We start from the raw sequence: 24,222 nt of genomic DNA on the forward strand, positions 1-24,222 counted from the left end.
TTTTAGAACACCGATCCCACATTAAAGGCAACATCAGAGAGGCTCCGCTGGTTGAAGACTTCATTGAACAAAACCACACTTGTGATGACTATCGCTTATTTGTTGTAAATCTTCAACTCTCTCCACTGGTTTTAATGTGTCCAGATTACATTCCCAGATGGAGTCCTAATATATTTATAAACCCAATAAAAATACCTAAGAAGGAAACAAACAAACAAACAAACTGTTAAGTTGTGGGCGAACATATCAGACAACACAGCGATTCTTCCAAAGCAGCTCTTTATTTGTAAGCTGGGACAGAACTGAACTGAGGAGCTCAGTCAGCCTGCTTATATAGAGCTCCACTAGAATGCAACAGTAACCATTTTCTGTAACTAGCCAATCACTGAACTCCACTTTCGATCCTTCATTTGCATACAAACTATCCAATCACTGAACGTCACTTTCGATCCTTCATTTGCATAACTACCTACAGTATCCCCCTGCTGGCCCAGGGTGAGAACTTCAGTACATAACACCCCTCCCCACCGAGATAAGGCGTTAGTTACAATCGTAATGGTTTCCTTATATACAGCACTAGGCGTAATGGTTCAATTAGGCACAAAAGCATATCGGTTACATTTCCCATACTTAGACCAACAGTGATACATGTCCAACAACATAGTCCTTTAAATAAGTTGGGCGCTTGGAAACTCTGCCAGACCGCCGGGGACTGGTAGCCAAGTCTGGGGGGCCACACAATTCTTGCTGAGCCTGTGGTACAACCCTAGGTGGCGTTGAAACCAAGTCCCCTGGATCCGCTGCTGTGGGTGGAATCTCCGCAAGTGGAGTTGGCAGAATGTCAGGCACGGCAGTGGTCTGAGCCTGTGGTAAGTCTGGCAGACCCTCTGAAATGGCTTGGTTCGGCTCCACGCCGGCAGTTTGTGAGAGAGGTGTAGGTGGAGCCTCACCATCTGTAAGTGTCTGTTCCGGAGCCACGAGCGCAGTTGGGGGCACCACGGTAGTGTCCAAGTCCCCAACCCTGCGCCTAAGCTAGTCTATGTGCTGGCGCCACAAGCGTCCGTCTTCGAGTGCCACCTAGAATCATAGAATCATAGAATCATAGAGTTGGAAGAGACCACAAGGGCCATCGAGTCCAACCCCCTGCCAAGCAGGAAACACCATCAGAGCACTCCTGACATATGGTTGTCAAGCCTCTGCTTAAAGACCTCCAAAGAAGGAGACTCCACCACACTCCTTGGCAGCAAATTCCACTGTCGAACAGCTCTTACTGTCAGGAAGTTCTTCCTAATGTTTAGGTGGAATATTTTTTCTTGTAGTTTGGAACCATTGCTCCATGTCCGCTTCTCTGGAGCAGCAGAAAACAACCTTTCTCCCTCCTCCCTGTGACATCCTTTTATATATTTGAACATGGCTATCATATCACCCCTTAACCTCCTCTTCTCCAGGCTAAACATGCCCAGCTCCCTTAGCCGTTCTTCATAAGGCATAGTTTCCAGGCCTTTGACCATTTTGGTTGCCCTCCTCTGGACACATTCCAGTTTGTCAGTGTCCTTCTTGAACTGTGGTGCCTAGAACTGGCCACAGTACTCCAGGTGAGGTCTGACCAGAGCAGAATACAGTGGCACTATTACTTCCCTTGATCTAGATGCTATACTCCTATTGATGCAGCCCAGAATTGCATTGGCTTTTTTAGCTGCCGCGTCACACTGTTGGCTCATGTCAAGTTTGTGGTCAACCAAGACTCCTAGATCCTTTCCACATGTACTGCTCTCAAGCCAGGTGTCACCCATCTTGTATTTGTGCCTCTCATTTTTTTTGCCCAAGTGCAATACTTTACATTTCTCCCTATTAAAATTCATCTTGTTTGTTTTGGCCCAGTTCTCTAATCTGTCAAGGTCATTTTGAAGTGTGATCCTGTCCTCTGGGGTGTTAGCCACCCCTCCCAGTTTGGTGTCATCTGCAAATTTATCAGGATGCCCTTGAGTCCATCATCCAAGTCGTTGATAAAGATGTTGAATAAGACCGGGCCCAAGACAGAACCCTGTGGCACCCCACTAGTCACTCTTCTCCAGGATGAAGAGTGGTACGAGCAAGGTCCTGGTATGAGCAAGGTCCAGTGACTCCCACTACTGTGGCTAGCACCCAAGGAATGTCCCCCACAAAGTTCCGGGCAAAGACCTGGTTTCTGGGAACAAATGACCGTGGCGCGTTGGCACAGCCTGGGGGTTCGGCCACAGCAAAGTCCGGGTGCAGCCGGTCGAGCGGGGACCTGAGGCAGCGGCCCTGTCAGCTCATTGGCTTGGAGGTAGCAGTCGAACCGAGTGAGGTAGGAGTCCCATGATTCAGTGGCTGGCGCAAATGGCGGTAGAGGCACAAGTGAAGCCATGATTCCAATGCCGGCGTGAAAGGCGATGGATGGAACACAGTGCTCTAGCCAGAACAGTCAGCTCTGAATTGGTTCTGTTCAGTGATTTCACTCAGTGATTTCGCTCAGTGATTCAGCTCAGTGATTCAGCTCAGTTCAGAGGATAGCTGCATCTGGCTGTGCTCTGATGTCCATCGATCCCACCCTCGTCGCCAGTGTTAAGTTGTGGGTGAACATATCAGACAACACAGCAATTATTCCAAAGCAGCTCTTTATTTGTAAGCTGGAACTGAACTGAACTGAGGAGCTCAGTCAGCCTGCTTATATAGAGCTCCACTAGAATGCAACAGTAACCATTTTCTGTAACTAGCCAATCACTGAATGTCACTTTCGATCCTTCATTTGCATAACTACCTACAGTATCCCCCTGCTGGCCCAGGGTGAGAACTTCAGTACATAACACAAACAAACGCATAAGTAATTACTTTGAGGGTATGCTATGGTTTAAGATAAAACTGATTTGGGAAAGAAACTACTTTTGCCATTTTTTATGGAAGTTTATTGTTTATAGACAGTTGCCTCGGTAATGGAGGGATGGCAGCTACAGAATCCGTGGCAGGTGGCAGATGCCTGGACACCATTCTGCCCCTTCCGAGACAGGAAGAAGCACATAAAGATCCCCTGCATACAGCGCAAAGATAAATAGGGTGGGAGAGATTCAAATGCATTATTTGGGTTGTGTGAAAACGTGCATTTCTAGGTGGTCAAAGCGCTGAGCTCACTGCAAATGATTGGGGTGTAACTTCTCCAGATCCTCTTGTGGGAAGGAGAGAAAGAAGCCATGACGCAACAGCAATTCCGCACAGCATGTTGACCAATAAGTGTATTAATAATAGTATGTAAATACAGATAGATATTATGGACCAAGGACCACTGTGCCAGGCTGTTCCAGAGTAGTTCAGCCTCACAGCCTCCTTTTTCCCTTGGATGTAAACTCTGCATCCCATAAAATCCCATAAAGCCCAGAGCCTCTGACTACCAGAACAGGATACAAATATCTGGCTTGTATGCGACGCGAATCATGAATCCTGTTGAGAGTCAAGTCACCAGAATATGGGCAGGACTTCAGTAGATTTGAATAGTAAAAGAAGAATCAACAGCACAAGGCCTATTTGTTTCTTCTCAGGTAACTGCAATAGGACTGTAGTGAAATCTTCTGCCTTATAGAAGTATTTAGCAATATAATGGTTTCATATACATAAATATGGCTTTTATATGTAATTAGTGTTATTCATAATTAGACCAACAGTTTTCAAACACATCATTCCATAAAATTAATAACCTTTGATCTTCTCTTTAAAAAAAAATGGCATTCAGGTTGTATGAGTGGATATAATGCAAGCAGATAGCCATTTAGAGGAATCTGCTTACCGTATATAGTACTTTCCTCTCCATCTATCATGCACTGGCTTGAGATATTGATTAGAAAGCTCTGCAATAAATTTATTTAACGGTTTTCTTCATTGCAGGGTCCCTGCTTCATATACACCAAAATCCTATATTGCACACAGGCAATTTGCAAAGAATATTACATGCCTTTGTCTTTCGTTTTACAATGTGTGCTCAACACAAAGAATTAGAAGAAGCAATGTATTTTCTTCCGACAGCAAAAAAATGTCTTATAGTGCTGCCCATCAAATTGCATTCAGCAATCAAGCTTTATTTGTGGAGCCAACCATTTCCTGAATCGGCTCTGTTGTTCCAGATTTATGGCACTATTTTTATCACCAAGTGGATCTAATGGCCTGCTGCAATCTTGATTGGCATAAATTAGCATATCCATTGAAAGCTTTTTCAGTTCTATTCTTTACCATTACTGTAATTTATTAGGTCAAATGTCTCGAACTTTCCCTGTGTGCACAACTTGGAGATTCTTGACCCTTGGTTTCCTTTTTCTAGGACTAGGTGTTATGACAAATGATTATATGTTTTCATGAAACCAGCTGCGTTACGCTAGGCCACACTACTGGTCTGCCTAGAGGATCACACGATTAGCACCCCCATCTCTTGCAGGCCAAGAGGGGCTGGCGTGTGTCTTGGGGGCGGGGAGGCAGCTGCGATGGCACCCTACTGGGATCGCGCTGCCGGGGGCGGTGCGCTCCCCCCCCACTCCTCTTCCTCCACCAGTGGGTGAAGCCACCCACCTGCCAATCATATAACATTGGGGTGGGGCTTGGGGGCACTATTTAGCCCATTATTCTGAATAAAGTATTAATCTCCTGCCCAGTGGCGGACTTTGGTAATATGGTGTCCTGAATGAGGACAAAATCTGGAACCCCCAAGCTTTGAGTAGACACCTCCATAAATATACCCTTTAGGTAGTATGTTGTTGTTGTTGTTGTTGTTGTTGTTGTTGTTGTGAGTCCCCTTGGCTCGGAAGCCCTGCACCACCTTAAATCTGGCCCTGCCCTGCCATCTGCCTTCAGTGGAATTGTGCTTACGTGGGTTGCTCTGAAACAAGTGTCCTTACCCACTCTTCACGGCTGTGGCTTTCACGCCTAGGGAAACACACCTTGCCTTACTCCCTTAGTGAATTATTAACAGCTTTATGCCTTTAGTTGGAAGCATTTTGTCCTGCCTTCCATGTCCTTCTAATTCCACAAAGATGCAGCTTCCCTAAATACATCACAGCAACACGTAGCTGGATTCTTCTGAAAATCAATAATCACAGCCAATGTTTTTTTCTGGGGGGATGCATACCCCTAAACACTTTGTGACTCTTTGTACTTTTGTTCATTTACTATATTTATTTCCCCCTGTTTTGAACTACAAAATGGTGATTTTCTTGAGAGTACCCCTCAACATTTTTTAAGAAAAAAAGCACTGATCATAGCTAAACATCTTTTTGTCAGGTCACCTTTTGTACCCAAGAACCTCAAACACTGCCTCCATTTTGCTGCAGCAGTTTCCTTTGGTACATACTGGACAGTGAAATCGACTTAATTTGTGAGGTTTGTTTTGTTTTTTTGGTCTGTCTTTTCTACATATAAATGAATTTTAATTACAGTAAAGATGGTGCAAAACATTTAAACTACTTCACACTGTGAAGAATTTATTTTCTGTCACTCCAAAGGGTAGGACCCAAATCAGTAGGCTCAAATTACAATAAAAAGGATTTAAACTGAACATTAGGAAGAATTTCCAGATGGTCCACTTGGTTGACAGTAGAACAGACCCCCTGGAAGGTGGGGGCTTTCCTTCATTATAGGTTTTAAGCAGAGGCTGGGGGGCCACCCGTGAGGGATATTGTAGTGTGGATTCCCTGCACCGACAGGGGCTGCACACTTGAGGTCCCTCCCTCCCAAATCTATGATTCTCAGTTTATAAATACTCAAGTCAAAAAATGTGATCCAGTGAAATCGTATTCATGTCTACTAAAAAATAAATCCCACCAAGTTCAGTGGTGCTCATTCCCAGGGAACTGAGGATAGAATTATTATAGAGTTGGAAGAGGCCACCAGGGCCATATAGTCCGACCCCCTGCAATGCAGGAATCCCAGCTGAAGAAGAATCCCTGAGAGGTGGCCATGCAACCTCTACTTAGAAGCCTCCAAGGAAGGAGAGTCCACCACCTTCCATGGGAGTCCATTCCACTGTTGAACTACTCTTACCATGTTTAGTCAGAATCTCCTTTCTTGTCCATTGAATCCCACCCTCTGAGCAACAGAAAGCAAGCTTGGCCATCTTCGAGGTGACAGCCCTTCAAGTATTTGAAGATGACCATCCTTCTCTTCTCCAAGCAAAGCATATCCAACACCCTCAACCGTTCCTCATACGGCCTTCTTGCAACGTTCAATATAACTAAAAAACAAAATATAAAAATATCCCTGATCAATGAAGCCAGGGTCCATCTAGAACACAAAAGTATGCACAGCTATCTCGATGTTGGGCTCCCACAGCTCCAGCCAGCATGATCAGTAAGGGTGATGGAAATTGTAGTCTAACAAGAGAGGGAGGGCCACTTTCCCCCTATCCTTGCATTGCAGTCTCCAATGTCCCACTGTAGATAGCCAAACTGTTCTGGGAAGTGCAGAAGCCCGCGGGGTGTGAAGGTAGCAGCTCAGGCTGTTGTCTTTACTTTTTAAACAAAGTTATGTTTTGCACCGCTGACACCAAACCCTACATACATTCAGCAAAATAGAAACATCGCCACCCCCCCACCCCCACCCCCAATCTCCCCCCCCACCTCTTTCCCCCTTTTCTTCCTATTGTCTCAACAAATGAAACTGATTTGTAAAAATGTTACATGGAAAAAATACGAGAGACATTACACATACTTCTGTAAAACAAGAAAATAATAATAATAATAATAATAATAATAATAATAATAATAATAAACAAAGTTATGTTTTACTGATTAAAAACCCCCAGGATGGTGGTTCTTTTGATCTAGCAAAAATCTTTCCCCCCCCCAAACTCTTGTGAAGTTGGTTTAACCTTTTTAACAGATTACCGTAAATGCAAGGAACTTGAAATTACCAATTAGTTGTAAGACTCCAGTTAATTCTTCTCCAGGAAGGACAAACTATTTAAGGGCACTAAAGCAATTAAAACTTGAAAGAATAACCACTGAAAAGTTTTAATGGATATTTATGGCTGAAATCCTGTACAGTTATCTGGGAGTCTCATAGAACTTACTTCTGAGGGGTCATGCATAGGACGGTTTTGTGCCTGATCAAAAAAATTGATTCAGCTCAGTTAATTAGGGAATTGGCCTGAATGGACAAAAAAGAATTTATGCTATTTAGATTCAGGTTACAAGGGTACATTTCCAGGAGTGCTCCAGATGTCACCCCACGACTAAAAATAGGAACATGGCGAGATACTTGTCAATAACCCGGAAAGGCTTTCAATGCCAATCTTTCTTTAAACTTTTGCAAATAGAAAAATAAAATATTTAAAATATTGAACTGGAAAGTAGACTCTACATTGTTGTTGTTGTTGTTGTTGTTTAGTCATTTAGTCGTGTCTGACTCTTTGTGACCCCCTGGACCAGAGCACGCCAGGCCCTCCTGACTTCCACTGTCTCCCGCAGTTTGGTCAGACTCATGTTTGTAGCTTCGAAGACACTATCCAACCATCTCATCTTCTGTCGTCCCCTTCTCCATCTTTGTGCCCTCCATCTTTCCCAACATCAGGGTATTTTCCAGGGAGTCTTCTCTTCTCTTGAGGTGGCCACAGTATTGGAGCATCAGCTTCAGGATCTGTCCTTCCAGTGAGCACTCAGGGCTGATTTCCTTCAGAATGGAGAGGTTTGGTCTTCTTGCAATCCATGGGACTCTCAAGAGTCTCCTCCAGCACCAGAATTCAAAAGCATCAATTCTTTGGCAATCAGCCTTCTTTGTGGTCCAGCTCTCACTTCCACTCTACATTAGGGAAGGGGAATTTACCAGAAGTTAACTTTTGCCCTTGGCCCTGCCTCCCCCTGGCATGTTTGCGATCAACCATCCTGAAGTGTTATTAACTTGGTCAGAGGAAGGGCACATTCACTCCGCGATTGTCCCCTTCCCCTTCCCCTTCCCCCTTTCCCCTTCCCAAGTTAATAACTCTTCAGGATGGTTCACCTGATGTAATCGGCAATGTAGCCTGGGGAGCAGAGCTGCAACGGAGATGCAACTGGTTCAGGCGGAAGTGCATTTTGTGTGCATTAGTGCCTCCATGTGCAGATGCTTCCCACACTGGTAGCGGGTGGAACTATGGCATGCATCCACAATGGATGCACAAGGTCGCCTCCTGACCCATCTGTCCACATGCTAAGCTAGTGAGATCTATTAACATGGAGGTGCAAAGAAAGTTAAGGTTCTTCAAACTAACTTTTTCTATATATACATGGAGATTCTTAGCCGAATGAAAAATTCTATAGACAGTTCTGTACTTGCAGCCACTATTCACACAACCCTTATAGGAATGGCAGAAGTGAAATTGTATCATTACGTTTTGTAGCAGTATTCAAATATGCTGCATGTACTTTCAGGAACTTGGACCACTCATTTAGAAGTATAGCTAATCTTAATCACCAGAATAGGCTTTGTTTATGTTCTCAGGACACTGATTGCATGAAGCATATCCTACTGCATTGTGGGCAGTACGAGCAAGGGATCAACTGATCAAACCCTTACTAGCAACTTTGCCGGGAAAATCTGAAGCCTCCCATATTAAATACCTTCTGGAGGATAGGTCAAATGACATTACACTGGCCATGGCAAAGTTTCTTTCGGAGGTCGCAAGAAACAAAGACCATCATGCTCCAGACATAACAAAATGACTACCTCGGTCTCTTTCACCTGTTGTTTGGCTGTTTTAACTGTATCTTATTTTGAAACTGTTTTGTGGGTCTATGGACCGCAATAAAGATATTTGATCTGAATCTTAATCACAGGATCTCATGGACTGGCTGGATGCAGAGGAGTGATGGGAAGCACCAGTTGGGGAACCAGCTAGGGAGGCGCCCTGGGGAAGGCGACTCAGAGCCAGGGACTGGTGGTGGGAAGACGAGAGTGGTCGGAGGGAGCAGCAGACTGGGAGGGAGTGCCAGAAGCAGAAGAGGTGGGAGGGTTTAGTGAGCAGCAAGAGGCCAGGGAGTCTCTCCCTCCTGCTGCAACCAGCTCCTCTCCCTCCAAGAGAAATGAAACAGGCAGAGCAGAGGGAGGTTGTGTGCAGACTGCATGAGAAAGACCCTGGAGAGGAGTCCTAGTGGGCACTGGGAAAGCAGGGACCTTCAGGCCTCGCAACTGCTTCATCCGAGCAAGACCTCCTGGAAATTGTTGCTGAGACTACCAGGCCGAAGCTGTGGTTTGTTTCCTTGAATGAGGAGTTAACTTCACTGGCCTCAACTGATTTGATTGTTTGCCTTTACAAACTATTGTTCATGTCTAAAAGCGATCCAGGGAAAGCTTACACCACAATTCCTCATAAGGGGAGGCAAAAATATGTTATTTGCAAGAATCTTGGACAAATCACCAGTTTGTTGGACACAGAGTACAGTGGTGCCCCGCAAGACGAACGCCTCGCAAGACGGAAAACCCGCTAGACGAAAGGGTTTTCCGTTTTGGAGGCGCTTCGCTAAACGAATTTCCCTATGGGGTTGCTTCGTAAGACGAAAAAATCTTGCGAGTTCCCACAGGTTTTTTCCGCTCCCCCCCTTTCCTAAGCCGCTAAGCCGCTTATCAGCTGTTCCGCTGATAAGCTGCCTCTCAGCTGATCGCTAAAAGCCGCTAGAGCGCTAATAGCGCTAATCCGCTAAGCTGTCAATGGGCTTGCTTCGCAAGACGAAAAAACCGCTAGACGAAGAGAATCGCGGAACGGATTCTTTTCGTCTTGCGAGGCGCCACTGTACTGTGGACAACATGAGCCAACATCTGCAGTAGTAAGCAATTACCATTTCAAATGCATTTTGCTTCTAGTTAAGTGCTAAAGAGGTTGAGGTAGCAACCCTATATACACTTACCTGGGAGTAACTCCATTCAACTCAATGGGACTTAATTCTGAGTAAATATGTAAAAGGATTGCACTTTTAGCCATTTTTGACCAAATGTCATTTTACCTGCTGACAAACTCAGAACCAAACCATGCATCCAGGAGACACATTTCTAAAATATTTAAACATCCATTATTTATTGTTTTGTTTTTCCTAGTTAGCAGACTCATCCTAAAAATAACCTGGAGCTATGCATTATACAAAACATCATTCATTGCTCATTTATTGCATTCTGGGATTTCTAAATCACCTCATAGAGTAATTTAAGAGAATACAAAAGATTATTGCCTTGGGCAAGACGTGTATTAAATGTGATTTTGGGTAGTAAGGAGCTTATTTTTCTTCTGTGCTTTAGCCATCTGTGAAGGATAAGAGATCTAACAAATGTATTTCAGAGACCTCATTTTTCTTCCTTCCCATCACGACTACAAATAAGAGGCAAAATATCTTATGGTTCCTATTGACTTCAATTCCAAGCTGCCATATTTTTCAAACCAAGATGTTTGATTCAATGAGTTAGATGTAACAGAGATGCAATCAAACTTTAACAGTATTGTTTTATTAAGTAATAAAAAACAAAGATGAGTAGAACCAAGAAATTATAATTCTCTGAAGAAATGGGCAACACGTTTTACTGGTACAAAAGGACCCGATTCAATAAACAGCATTACTAGCTTCTTCACTCCACCAGTAAGATCTGTATTTGTTTATCGAAAAACGCCCATTTCCCCCACTTCAAAGTGCTTAAGTTATTTATCTTTTTCTTTCTGCTCTTTGTCTTTCTTTTCACGCTCTGCTTTGGCTTCTTCCTCTTCATGCTTCTTTATCAACACTTCCACTTCTTTTTGCTTTAAAACTCTTATTACTGTCTTTCCATTCTCTCTTGTCAGGGTTGCAATCTCAACTGAAACATGAAAAATATAAATGATACATTTGAATATCCAAGGCTTCTTTTGAATTGAGTCAGCTAAGGAAGAAGGTACAAGTCGCCCCTACAAAAAATATTGTCAATTTGTATGACTGACATATGAAACGGACTGCCTTAAATTATTAAACTGGCAATTAGTCAATATCCGTTCTCTGCTTTCACCAAACTAGAGCAAATGTCTTAACTGCTTTCACCAAACTAGAGCAAATGTCTTAACTGTGGCTTCTCTCCAGTGCCAACAGAAAACACTGAAGTACAAGATAAAGATAGAAGGTTTTATGACACTTCAGCACATAATGGAAGTTCCTCGTTTTTATTTTTATGAAATTTGTATACCGTCATTCATCCAAACATCACAGTGCTGTTCACAACATAAAATTTCCGCTAACAAAATACTGAGCATGTCGGAATCCTTGCAATCCTGAATTTTCTTTAAAGATCTGTTTTTGCCATAGGAAAACTGCGGATGTTTGGGGGAAGGCTCAGGCTCATGGCTCCGGGGCAGAGCATCTGTTTGGCATGCAGAAGGTCGCAGACTCCACCCCCAGCATCTCCAGGTTGGGCTGGGAGAGACTCCTGCCTGCAACCCAGTCAATGCAGACCGGGCTGAGTTAGATGAACCAGCAGCTCAACTCTGTATAAGGAAGCTTTCTACGTCTCCTATGTAACTATTTAAGCAGGCTTTATTATATTTTGTACATCATCTTGGGACATATGTGGAAGGAAATACAACCACCGCCACCAGCAGCTATTAGGCACTGTCATGCTACTCATATTAAGACAGGGGAAAATCATTATGGATGATGCTGACAGATTAAATTATTTAATATGTCAAACATACAGAGCATTAGCAAAACACTGCCAACTGTAGCATTTATTAAACAGATACACACTTCCCAGAGGGAAGGCCAAAATCTCTTATGATGGCATCTTAATGCCTCACAAGAAAAGACGCATTACTGCTCACCTTTCTCTGCAGAGAGTTTACTGACATCCATGGTTTTGTTCAGGACTTTGACAGCCAAGGCAAGGGCGGATTTCAAGGTCATTTCTCCCTCTTTGTAGTCTTGCTTTAACATTGACACAGCTGCCTGTTAAGGAACATAAAAGATGACACTGCAGTTCTGCTGCACCTTTATGTAAGACAGGGGAAGTGTCAAAGTCTGCTAGCGGATACTCAGCATAGACCTTACTGCTGGATGCTCTATTTGCAAAAAAGTTATGTTCAAGATTACGAAAGAAGGAAATTAGCATGAAAGGTGACAAACTTACAGCACTGTTGTTTCCAATGCAGGTGGCTTTCCATCCCCCGTAGTTCCCACTAGGATCACTCTGATAGAGCTGGAATCCATAATGCTTATCCCAGCCAATGTACAGCAGTGAAACTCCAAAAGGACGCTTTCCTGTTAAAACACAAGGTCATGAGTGATTTAAATTAAGAAGCACAATTTGCCAAGAGTCCCACTTAAGCCAAGACGAATGCAAAATCCTTTTTCTATGAACTAGGATTTAGTAGCTCGTTCAGAACTTCTGCTGCTTAAGATAAGCTCCAATACTGCCTCACCCCCCAGAGACCGATTTTTGTCAGCCTGCCCTCATGCAGCTTCCCCCTTATGTTTCTTTGAAAGAGTCAACACACAAGCAGAAGTAACTGCAAAACACATACAGAGTGATTAAGGACTGATTCCCCCACTCCCCAAAAAAACTTGTTTTATTTTGAAGTAAATATTTATTTAAGACAAAAACCTGAAATGCATTTTGGAAAATCAGACACAACGAACAACTCCGTTCAAGCCTTGCAACAAGGTCAATAGGCAGATTTCTTAATTAAAAAGCAGAGGCAAATTAATAATAAAAGATCCATGTCACCTATACCCCAAAGAGAGAATTCAGAGGACCAAACTACAATTTGTTCTGCTGGTTAATTAACTACACCAGACTGACCTGCCATCTCAAGTGAGCCCACTGGAGCGATTCACCACTTGAAGAAGCCTCCCACCAAACACAGGGATGGTGAATGAACCTTTCCAAGGAGCTCTGCCTCAAAGTCAGTTTTTCAGTCTGGGCTCTGGGCTCAATCTATGCCAGCAGAATTAGAGCCAGATGCTTACAGCCCAGCAGCAATAATTAAATCAGCAAACTTTTTCAGCAGGGGGCCAGTCCACTGTCCCTCAGACCTTGTGGGGGGCCCGGACTATATTTTGAAGAAGAAAAAAGAACAAATTCCTATGCCCCACAAATAACCCAGAGATGCATTTTAAATAAAAGGACACATTCTACTCATGTAAAAACACACTGATTCCCGGACCATCTGTGGGTCGGATTTAGAAGGTGATTGGGCTGGAACCGGCCCCTGGGCCTTAGTTTGCCTACCCATGAATTAGATTATTGGTGTTGGAAGTGGTGATTTTCTGTACTTGACTAGGAATCTAACTTTTAGGACAGATCTCTGTATTCCAAGTTACTTTTATTTGCCACTTTAAAGGTAAATATGTTACCTCCAAATTGTGTATAAGCTTGCTTGATATCACACAGGGCTGTTACCAACTGCTCACAAGGAATTGGTTCTTGATACTGCAACAGATACCTAGAACAATTGGCACAATATTTACAAACATGTTATTAAATTCCTAAACCACACTTCATCCAAGGATCATAGAGCAGTTTACAATAGAAAAACACAAAAATACATAACATAGTAACAAACCAAAACAATCCCACACACCACCTTAAAAGGCCACATATTATTTAATTAGCCAAAGGCCAGGGAGAAGAGGAATGTTTTTACCTGGTGTCTAAAGATATGTAACAAAGGCACTAGCAAGTCTCCCTTGGGAGAGCATTCCACAAACAGGGAGTCACCATGATATGGACCTCTTGAATGTGCTAATGCACCAGGTGCAATGATTAATGGTTTCCCAGCTACTTCTGAAGCTACATGGAACAACTCTTACAGCATCAGGGTAAAATATTATCAAATAAATATTTTTTTTAAAAAAATCACTATAGAAATTGCACAAATCAGCTACAAATAAGCACCATGTTTACGTTTTACTTTCAGACCCCAACAGATTGACATGGCTGAAAACAAAAATTCCAACAACGCCCCCCCCCCAATGACTGGAGAGACTGGTCTTCTCCGTCTTGTTTTGAGCCCCTTCATCTTTCCTTCAAGCATCTGCCACAGGGACTGCGTCACTACAGCCTGGAGGACCTACATCAAGCTGCACTGGGATTGTTAAACAGTACAGATGGGGACTGCTGCACACAAAAACCCAGCTTAGGAAAGACACAGTGCTAATAGGGGTGAGAAGCCTCAGGCTCAGGGGCCAAAAGCAGTCCTCTGGGGCTCTCTATCTGGCCCCCAGAACTCTTCTTGGTTTTGTACTATGAATGGCTTTGCATCCTCAATATGTTGTACATTCATTTCCCTGCCCACCACTGGCCCGTGGCCCTCAAAAGGTTGCCCAGAAAATGAAAAAAGTCCCCATTCCTGCTCTAAATCCATATCAATGCCTTTATATCATTACTTTTAATGATATAAATTAAAAGGATTGAAGAAAATCCAAATATTTGTAGGCAGGCAGGATTGTTAAGCTACTTAAAATAACTCAATTCAAAAGCCAAGTCAGCATTCTGTAGCTGATCCGTTGGGACCCTAAACTGGGTCACAGAGGAGTTGAAGTAGGATTGCAAATTAGAGTACAGCCACTCTTATCTTTTGTCTTTTTTATTTAATGGAAGCTGAAACAAAGAAAAATTGGGGAGCACAGAAAGAAGGGAAAAAAGGTAATCAAACCACTTTCACTGTCCAATTTCAAAGTGGATACATATCTTGCTGTCTTAGCAAAAAAAGAAGTCACTGAGAGGACAGATTGTTCTGCTCTGTCTGAGGTGTGATTAGATACTCTTTGACTATTCTATTTTTAAAGATTTCTAACAAGGCATGCAATTGACCCTTGCTTTAAGGGCAGCTCAGTCCCTCCCAAAATCAAGCAGCTTTTCCTGGGATTTTGGTCAATGGTCATGATCAAGTCAAAGCAAAAAACTCATCCCACTGGTTTTACGAAGCAATTTAAACATGTTTAAGTGTCTGGAATACAATTGAATCACACCTGCAAGACCCATCTGCAAGCAGAACAGACTTCTGATGGCACAAGGGGACTTTCCCCTTCCTCTCCTCCCTCCTGCATGTCTCCCAAATCTGCTCTAGAGTGCAGTGGTACACCCGAGAGCAGATCTGCAAGGTGGTACCTCCTAGAGTGGGACGCGGGTGGCACTGTGGTCTGCGGACAAACATCAGCTCCCTTGGCCAGTAAAGTGAGATGAGCGCCGCCACCCCAGAATCGCTCGCGACTGGACTGGACAGTTGTCAGGGGTCCTTTACCTTTACATTATTACACCCTAGAGCAGGCTAAAGGAGAGGAAGGGGGAAGTCCCTGTGCACAACACGGGGTATCACCTCATATGCTTTAAACTTTAAAGTAAGGCACCATCAACAGATTGCTTAATCTCTGCAGACTACGGCTAAAGATGAAAGACTAACAGGAAGGAAATCTCACTAAATACAGTAAGATTTACTTATGATAGGTTTGATTAGGATCTAACTACAGAACATTGGGGGGGGGGGTTTGTACATTCTAAACTAGCCTTTCTCAATCTTGGGTTCCTAGAGGCTGTTGGACTACAACTCCCATCCATCCCATCCAGCATAGCCAGTGATCAGGGATGAAGGGAGTTGTAGTCCAACGACATCTAGGAACCCAAGATCGAAAAAGGCTGGTCTAAACAATCAGCTCCTTTAAACATGGAAATACTTCCATTTAATTTTAGACAGCAAGTCTGAAATCTAAAGTCACACATCCTTATAAATACAGTCTTTATTTCAGAATTTACATATTAATAACATATTTTGATACAAGAAGAAAACAAGTATGTCTGGTGATTTTGTAATACTGCTGGACTTTAGGTTCCAAGCCTAACATCAGTTGTCATGAATTTGTCTTTTAAAGATTCCAACCATTCTTGTGATTTTACTACTCTTTCCTGCCTGCATTGTCATTTAGGTATCAACTTAAAAGTATTTATTTTGTCAGGTTTTTGATAGTTAGCTGTACATTTTAACAGACAGGGTTCATTGTCACTGCACTGTGCTTTAAAGGTTACTATCGATTTAGTGATAACTTGTATGCCTGTATTATGCTTGAAGGTTGTTGCTGGCAGCCCTGGACAGGTGGAAGGGCAGAGCAGAAGAATGCAAACACACAAACAAACAAACAAACAAACAAACAAACAAACAAACGTACCTTTGTGCAATCAGCCTCAGTTCATTCGTTAGCACATTGGCATCTGAAGTTATGCCAGCCACACTGCAAGCCATATCCCTGGAATATAGAAGATCACTGTGTTTGACTGTGAGCTTCACGTACCATTTTATAAAGCAGAGGCACTATTTCATAACACCATAGCACACTTAGCTCCAAGCCTATATCTTCAATGCACATAGTCATTACTTGAAACAGTTTGCTGGTTATATGGGTTTATCAAATGACTTGTATTAACACAGTGCGTGTGCTTCTATGTCATCAAAACGAACCCACAAATTATCATAATGAAACACACAGCTGGACTTTTGAAAACAAGTAGATAAACAATTTTCTCTCCTCTGGTCACATCAAATATTTTTCAACAATACTAACACCGCTCACAAACATTTGTAAGAAGATAACAAAAAATCGTACACTTCGGAAGTCCAGATATGGATCATCCCAAAGTAAGGGCAGCTGCCCACCCAAAGATGCATGAAACAATGGATAGGCATAGGAATTGGGTGGGTGCTCTTACTGGATAACAACAAAAATAGGTGGATGTATAGAGAGAGATTCAGCATCCGATAGGGTGCACAGAAGGGTACACTTGAGAAGATGCACTGCAAACAAGCCAGAAGTACCAGACAGAAACGCTTCACCTGCCAAAATTTCAACACAGAAACAAAGGCAGAAAGGGTAAACTGGAAGGTAGGAAAGGAGAGCACTGTCCTAGAAAATTAACTGGAAACAGCTGCTAGAGGTATTAAAAAAAGTTTTGCCGTATCTGCTTTCTTGACAAAAAGTACTTTGTGTCTCAATAGTTCTAACCTGTTTTTACTAAATGCTTTTCTTGCTGAATTTAAGAGGGTTACATGATAGCTATTGTTTCAGCAGAAGGAAAACAAAGTAAGTAATTTAAGGATTGGATTTAGGAAAAGAAAGGGTAGCCTAAATTGGTATGGAGTCTAAACCAAATAAACATTAAGTTAATTTGTTGATATGGTAAAATATTCCTTAACAGTCCAGCGGAGAGTTATGGCTCCTACTACTGATGCCTAGAAGAGGAATGGCAAGAACCATAGAGAAATCAAATACAGAATATTTTGTTCCTGAAATATAGGAATGCTATTGAATGTTTATGAATGCATAGAAATTGATGGCAAAGTTATACATCAACTCACTACAGAAAAGGAATGTTAGCACAGTATTATTTCTGCTAGGAGAAAAATGTTGCTATGGCAGCAGCCCTGAAAGAGACACCTGTAAATGGAAGTTGAAAAAGGCAGGGAATCAAAGACGTCAATACCTCATAACCTGAACTTGCAGAAAAATAGGGAGCTGCCTTATATGGAGTCACATCACTGGTCCATCTAGCTCAGTATTTTCTACATTAACTGACAGTAGCCTCCAAATTTCAGACGGGTCTCTTCCTAGCCCTACTTGAAGATGTGAGAGATTGAATTTGGGGCACTGAGCTGAGACTTTTCCTCAAACATTTATAATCGTACCACCTTTAAACAAAAAAATATATAAAACATAGGGGCATACAACTTACTCATTGAGTTTGTATATTTTCTCTGAAAAAAATACTTCATCCAGAAGTTTGTGGATGTTGCGCCTTTCTGCTGCCAGCAAGACTCCATCATTTGCCAAAATCCCCAGGCAGGTGCCTGCGTGTCCAATGGCCTCCATGGCATATTCAACCTGATACAGGCGACCTGAGGGGGTAATAGTGGCAGCTGAGTCACTGATTTAAACTCTAGGCCAGAGTCACACAAGCATCAAATTTCTTTCATTTGTGTCCTAGCCAGGGATTCTTTTGGTCCAGAACAAAATATATAGCATGCAACCCAGACTTCCCACAAGGAGAGTTCTACTCTGATGCTCTGCTGGGCAAAAGAGTGATTCAGCAATTTCTGCCACTTCCTCCTCCACTCTGCAGACCCCAGTACCACCTCTCACGAGGATACCCGGACCCTGCAGAGCAGCTTTCTGGAAAATGTGGGAGACGCAGGGGAATGGGCAGAAATCACTGACTCACCCTTTCTCCTGTGGGAGCCTGGGCTGGATTGGGGTCTCCTCTGAAAACAGAAGGAATCCTTCCATTTGCAGAAAGCTATTTCTGGTTCCAATCCACTTTGACCAAGTCCACATAGAATAATAAATAAAGACTGCCACTTTTAGAAATAATGTTAGTGTAAAATAACAGCATATGGTTGTAACTAAGGGTGCCCTTCATTCTGATGGAAGACTCTTTAATTCCGTGCAGAATTTTGCCAGTGGAATGAGGGCGTTTTTGTTGTAGTTCTTTTACCAATTTCCTATCCCCTCTGCAACTATAACATTCAAAACCTGCTCCAGAGAACTGGGAGGTGGCCTGGAAGAATGGGTAAATATAGCTTCATTCCACTGATGGAAGGGTCCACTGGATGAAAGAGCTTTCTGTCAGTACGGGGGACACATCTGGTTACAACCCATAAAACTGATAGTTAAGATAATTAATATTCAAATGCATTATGCTCACAGTGCTACCCTACGCATGTTTATGGGGAAACAAGTTCCACTGTTTTCAATGAGATGTACTTCAAGGTAAGTGTGCACAGGAGTTTATCCTCATGTGAACTTCAGTTGCTGCTTATGGCAACCCAGGAGATCAAATCCTTATGCTTCAGTACACAGCCAACCTCTCAAGGCAGATTACAGCAATGTAAAAATGAAATATTACAACCAATGAACCATTCACAAAGCTCCATAACTGCCACCTTGGAAACAGCATCATTTCATTTTTATCAGAGCAGCTGATGAAGACAAAAATTGAAATGTTGCAATGCAATTACCTTCTGGGGAAAATATTGTTGTTCGCGAATCATATCTTCGAGACTGCAAAGATGATTATTTAATTTACAAACCATTCAAATGATAAACTGCAACATCCATAGTACTTGGAAAAATAAGAACTTGGAAAAAAAACATCTGGGTAGGTAGCTGCTAAACTTATCCACTGCTAGTTTTATCCTTCTGAACTGTGTCACAAAAGACAGTCTATTTGAAACCCAACGGGGGTCCTTAACTCTACTTTGGGTCCCATGTCAATGCATGTCAGAGGCACAAATTTCTGTGTCTGATCTATATACTGTCCTATACCCCAAGATCACAGGATGGCTTACAATAAAAAACACAAAAATATATAGCATAACAACAACAACAACAACAACAACACCCCCAAGTTTTAAGGACCATAGATTGTTTAATAAGCCAAAGGCCTGGGAGAAGAGGGATGTTTTTGCCTGATACCAAAGATAAGTAGCAAAGGAGCCAGGCAAGCCTTCCTGGGGAGAGCATTCCAAAAGTGGGGAGCCACTGCAGAGAAGGCCCATTTTTGTGTTGCTACCCCCCAGACCTCTCATGAAGAATGGCCTTAGAGGAGGAGGATGATGGCAGGGCCCAGGTACTCCTTGAGGTATGGGAGTCCAGAGCTGTTTGAGGTTGTATAGGTCAAAACCAGCACTTTGAATTGGGCCCTGAAACTAACTGGCAGCCAGTGCAGTCAGGCCAGGATCGGTGCAATAGGCTCAAACCGTCTTGTCCCAGTGATCAACCTGACTGCCAAATTCTACACCAGCTGAAGTTTCTGAACAGTCTTCAGAGGCAGCCCTATGTATTGCAGTAATCTAGCCTAGAGAGCAGTAGTTAAGACTGTCCCTGCCTAGATAGGGGTGTAGTCAGGCCACCAACCAAGACTGATGGAAGACACACTGCGCCTCCAAGGCCACTTAAGCCTCAAGCGACAGAAGTGCCCACAAGCTGTGTACCTGCTCCTTCGGAGGAAATGCAACCTCATCAAGAGCAGGCAACCACCCATCCATCAGGTGCTGGGAGATAAGCAGTTGTCAAAAAGGAAGGGGCAGTCACTCTTGGCACATAGGTCTATTGTTTTTCATGTTCTAAGTGCATGGAAATCCCATAAATGAGCCCACACTTCTGATTTTCATAAAAACCTCATTTTTTATATTCTGAACAGTGAATTTTTTTTTATTCTGCATCTATCTGTGGACCTGTCAACATAGCCCCTCCCCCCATTTCATTAACCTTGTTTTCATACAGCTTGAGCCTCAATCTACTACTGGCTACTCTCTTCTACGGCCAGAGTGCTTCTAAACACGAGTTGCTGAAAACTGCAGGGGTGGAAAGTGCTGCTGCACTCACACTCTACTGGCAGGTTTGGCATAGTCATCTGGTTGGCTACTGTCAAAACAGGATACTGGACTAGGTAGGCCACGGGTGTGATTCTGCAGCCTGTTCTTACATTATGCAATCTGAAAACTGCTTCCACCCTCACTGCTAAAATATACCCATCTTCCACAGAAACAGGACAGAAACTCACCATGGTGCTTGTAGACTGTAGTATGCTGCAAAAGAAAACAAATGGGTGTTAGATGGATCACACACAGGATTGCCAACGTTTTCCTGAATGTTCTGCAAAGCCCTTAACAGCAAGCCTGTCTCATGGAAATTCCTACCATTCATCCATGCCAAGAAAAGCTTCATCTGCTACTTTTCTGAGAGAAAGACTGCCAGGACCAATAAGAAAACTGGCAGCTTTAATTGCATATACCAGTGACATCCCACACTTACCAAACACTGCTTTAGAAACAGATGAATCACAGAATCAAAGAATTGTAGAGTTGGAAGGGACCACAAGGATCATCTAGTCCAACCCCTTGCAATGCAGGAATCTACTTACTTCGCCAAACCTTTAATAGACATTACAAATACCGGTATAAGGGACCCCTGACCGTTAAGTCCAGTCGCGGACGACTTTGGGATTGCGGCGCTCATCTCGCTTTACTGGTAGATAGAGCCGGCGTTTGTCCACGGACAGCTTCCAGGTCATGTGGCCAGCATGACTAGGCCACTTCTGGCGAACCAGAGCAACGCACGGAAATGCTGTTTACTTTTCCGCCGGAGCGGTACCTATTTATCTACTTGCACTTGACATGCTTTCGAACTGCAGGAGCTGGGACTGCAGGTGGGCAGGAGCTGGGACTGAGCAACGGGATCTCACCCTGTTGTGGGGATTCAAACTGTCGACCTGCTGATCAGCAAGTCCTAGGCTCTGTGGTTTAACCCACAGCACCACCCGCGTCCCTTATTACAAGTATAGGCCATCATAAAATTTCCATATATAAAATTTTACCTAACGTGGGGCTTGAACCCACAATCCTGAGATTAAGAGTCTCATTCTCTACCAACTGAGCTATCCTGACTACAGTAAACCAAGTTAAAAGTCCTTGCACAACCTGGTATTTAGATTTTGTAGCATCAAAGGTATTTGTGACATCTTAAATATTAACAGATTTATAATGGCACAAGCTTTTATATATGAGTAGAGAAGGGAATATTGTCCAACTACATTCAGTAATTATTTTCTAGGGGAAGAAATGCTCAGCTACCATGACCTGGAAACTCTTCCCTTAATCCCTGGTATATGGAAGTTCTGCTTTTACAGTGGTACCTTGGTACTCAAAAGGCTTGGCTCCCGAATGCTGCAAACCCAAAAGTAAGTGTTCCAGTTTGCGAACATTTTTCAGAAGCCCAACATCGGCTTCCGCTTGAGTGCAGGAAGCTCCTGCAGCCAATCGGAAACTGCACCTTGGTTTTCGAATGGTTTTGGGAGTCGAATGGACTCCTGGAATGGACTAAGTTCAAGAACCAAGCTACCACTGTACTATGAATTACCCACCCCCGCCCCCAAGCAGCTACAGAATTAGAGAGTATCTTCTTCTTTCTTCTCTGGTGATCACTCGTAGCCGAGTAAGATTGTTTTTCATGAACACTGTTTTAACATTGAGTCTGTGACTGTGAAGGCCAATTCTGGATCCACAGTGGGGACATAGGTTTCTGGGCAGGAGCTGATCACGGTGAGGGTTTGCCAAGCGTGCCTTTTCCCTTTCGTCCCGAGTTCGAGCATCTTCAAAGTCCACACCTTTAGTAAAGGCTTTGCAGCACTCGCAGGTCAATGTTTCCCAGATGTCAGTTTAATACTACATTGTTTTAGATTTGCCTTGAGAGAGTCTTTAAACCTCTTTTGTTGACCACCAGCATTACGCTTTCCATTTTTAAGCTTGGAATAGAGTAGTTGCTTTGGAAGACGATAATCAGGCATCCGCACAACATGACCAGTTGAACAAAGTTGCTGTTGAAGAATCATTGCTTTGACACTGGTGATATTTGCTTCTTCCAGTACACTGGCATTAGTTTGCCTGTCTTCCCAAGTGTGTAAAAATGTTTGGAGACACTGCTGATGGAATCTTTTGAGGAGTTGGAGATGGTGTTTATAAGTGGCCCATGTTTCACAAGCATACAGTAAGGCTGGTAGTACAATCGCTTCGTAAACAAGCATTATGATTTACAGTGTTGAAGGCCTTAGTCAGGTCAATAAACGCTATATACAGGAGTTGGTTTCCTCTCCGCATTTTTCTTGAAGCTGTCAAGTGGTGAAAATCATGTCCACTGTCCCCTAGAACAGGCACCCCCAAACTCGGCCCTCCAGATGTTTTAGGACTACAATTCCCATCATCCCTCCTGTTAGCTAGGGATGATGGCAGTTGTAGTCCCAAAAACATCTGGAGGGCTGAGGTTGGGGGTGCCTGCCCTAGAATGCCTAAAACCATTTTGGGATTCAGGAAGGGTAGCCTCAGATATTGTTAACAGATGGTTTGCTAATATCCTTGCAAAAAAAATTGCTGGCCACAGTTAATAAAGAGATGCCTCGATAGTTTCCACGATCCATTCTATCACCTTTTTTTAAAGAGATTGATAATTTTGGCATTCCTGTCGTCTGCTGGGATCTTCTCTCCCAGATTTCTTCAATGAGCTTGTGAAGTTGTTGTATAAGTTCAATTCAAGCGTTAATATGTCAATTAAAAAAACAACCCTAAGCATTTTCCTAAGCAACATCCCTCTCTTCCCACACTTTTAAAACATTTTCTTAACATTGGCACAAGACCACTTCAAGCTTTAGGTGTATGAAATGTTATTCTCGGCAAAGTTAACGTCCAAATGTGTGTACATAATCATAAACGATCTCACAGAGAAACACAGGTGGTTACAAAGGAAAAGGATGGTGTTCTAAACTGAAACACCCCTAGAAGAGAAACAGGATAGAGATCCTTCTCCCCTTCAAAGACAAACATTAAGGGAAACTGGCAAAATGCCCCCACTAATTTTCTTTTTTTTGGGGGGGGAGCGGGTGTTATTCCCCGACCGCCACCAAACTGCACTGTTTCAAATAACAGCAAATGGATCTAGAGCACGGACTAAGAAGCAGCAGAGCCACTGCCTCTCCCCCTGGCTCCCTCGCGGGGCAGGCCGCCCAAAGGTGAGGAGGAATGGCTGGGTCGCTCTCTGTTGAGCTCCAGCCTGCCAGAAAGCTACTCCTGGAGCCAGAGGCGAGCGGGAAGGGACCCCGGAGGGTCATCTAGCCCGACCCGTCCCTGCCCGCCCGCCCCCCCCCCCCCGAGCTGCCCCGGTCGGACTGCGGCCCAGGCAGAGGAACCTGCCGAGTCATCCCGGGAAGGGGCGGCGGCCTCTCTCGGAGGAGCCTGCAGGCCAAGGCCCCTCGCCCCCCCCGGACCCCCGACCCGCCGCCAGGGGCCGCGAGGACCCGCCGCCCCCCGGACCCGCCCGAGGCCCCTCGGCCCCCGCCAGCCTCACTCACCGCCGCCAACGCCGCTCTCCGAAAGCGAGAAAGATGGCGGGCGCCGCGCGCCTGCGCACTGCTGAGCAAGAAGGGCGGGCATAGAGACGAAGGGCCAGAGCGCCCACCTGGGACTTCTCCCCGCTCCGCGACTCAGAGGCCATGGTCCCCGTGGGTGGACTACAACTCCCATCATGCCCGAAGCGCCGCCTGCGTGAGCTGCGCCAGAGAGAGACGGAAGCGTCAGGGGACGCTCGGGGGCCAGGAGGCGGGTCGGAGGGGAGCGAAGGGCCAGATTATTCCTAGGAAGGGAGGGGCTGCTGCCCCCCCCCCCGTTTGGATTTTGTAAATTAATACGAAATGCGAAACAACATTTTATAT

The 24,222-nt window shown here is 43.9% G+C and overlaps 1 protein-coding gene across 3 annotated transcripts; it reads right to left on the reverse strand.

Moving 5' to 3' along the window:
• Positions 1-10,442: 10,442 nt before the first annotated feature.
• Positions 10,443-24,006, reverse strand: PSMA4 (proteasome 20S subunit alpha 4). Of its 3 annotated transcripts, none has more exons than XM_081876442.1 (9): positions 23,863-24,006; positions 20,527-20,551; positions 18,980-19,022; positions 17,698-17,860; positions 16,140-16,217; positions 13,332-13,420; positions 12,106-12,236; positions 11,801-11,924; positions 10,443-10,809 (listed from the first exon to the last, which is right to left on the reverse strand). In XM_081876442.1, exons 1-9 carry the CDS (start codon positions 24,003-24,005, stop codon positions 10,655-10,657), a joined length of 951 nt encoding a protein of 316 aa, XP_081732568.1. In that variant the 5' UTR covers position 24,006; the 3' UTR covers positions 10,443-10,654. The 3 variants fall into 3 exon arrangements, with proteins under 3 accessions (XP_081732568.1, XP_081732569.1, XP_081732570.1); XM_081876443.1 differs by lacking the exon at positions 23,863-24,006 and adding an exon at positions 23,705-23,727; XM_081876444.1 differs by lacking the exon at positions 23,863-24,006 and adding an exon at positions 22,944-22,985.
• Between the last annotated feature and the right edge of the window lie 216 nt (positions 24,007-24,222).

This window comes from Podarcis erhardii, assembly GCF_964252035.2.
Source record: "Podarcis erhardii genome assembly, chromosome: 9".
NCBI lineage: Eukaryota > Metazoa > Chordata > Lepidosauria > Squamata > Lacertidae > Podarcis > Podarcis erhardii.

What these genes read in the sequence shown, in the direction of transcription:
- PSMA4 (XM_081876442.1), bottom strand. Translation starts at nt 24,005, where the DNA reads ATGGCCTCTGAGTCGCGGAGCGGGGAGAAGTCCCAGGTGGGCGCTCTG. An exon ending in AACAATATTTTCCCCAGAAG is followed by an intron (nt 17,861 to 18,979) that starts GTAATTGCATTG and finishes TTACCCCCTCAG; the next exon opens with GTCGCCTGTATCAGGTTGAA. An exon ending in AAAATATACAAACTCAATGA is followed by an intron (nt 16,218 to 17,697) that starts GTAAGTTGTATG and finishes TCTATATTCCAG; the next exon opens with GGATATGGCTTGCAGTGTGG.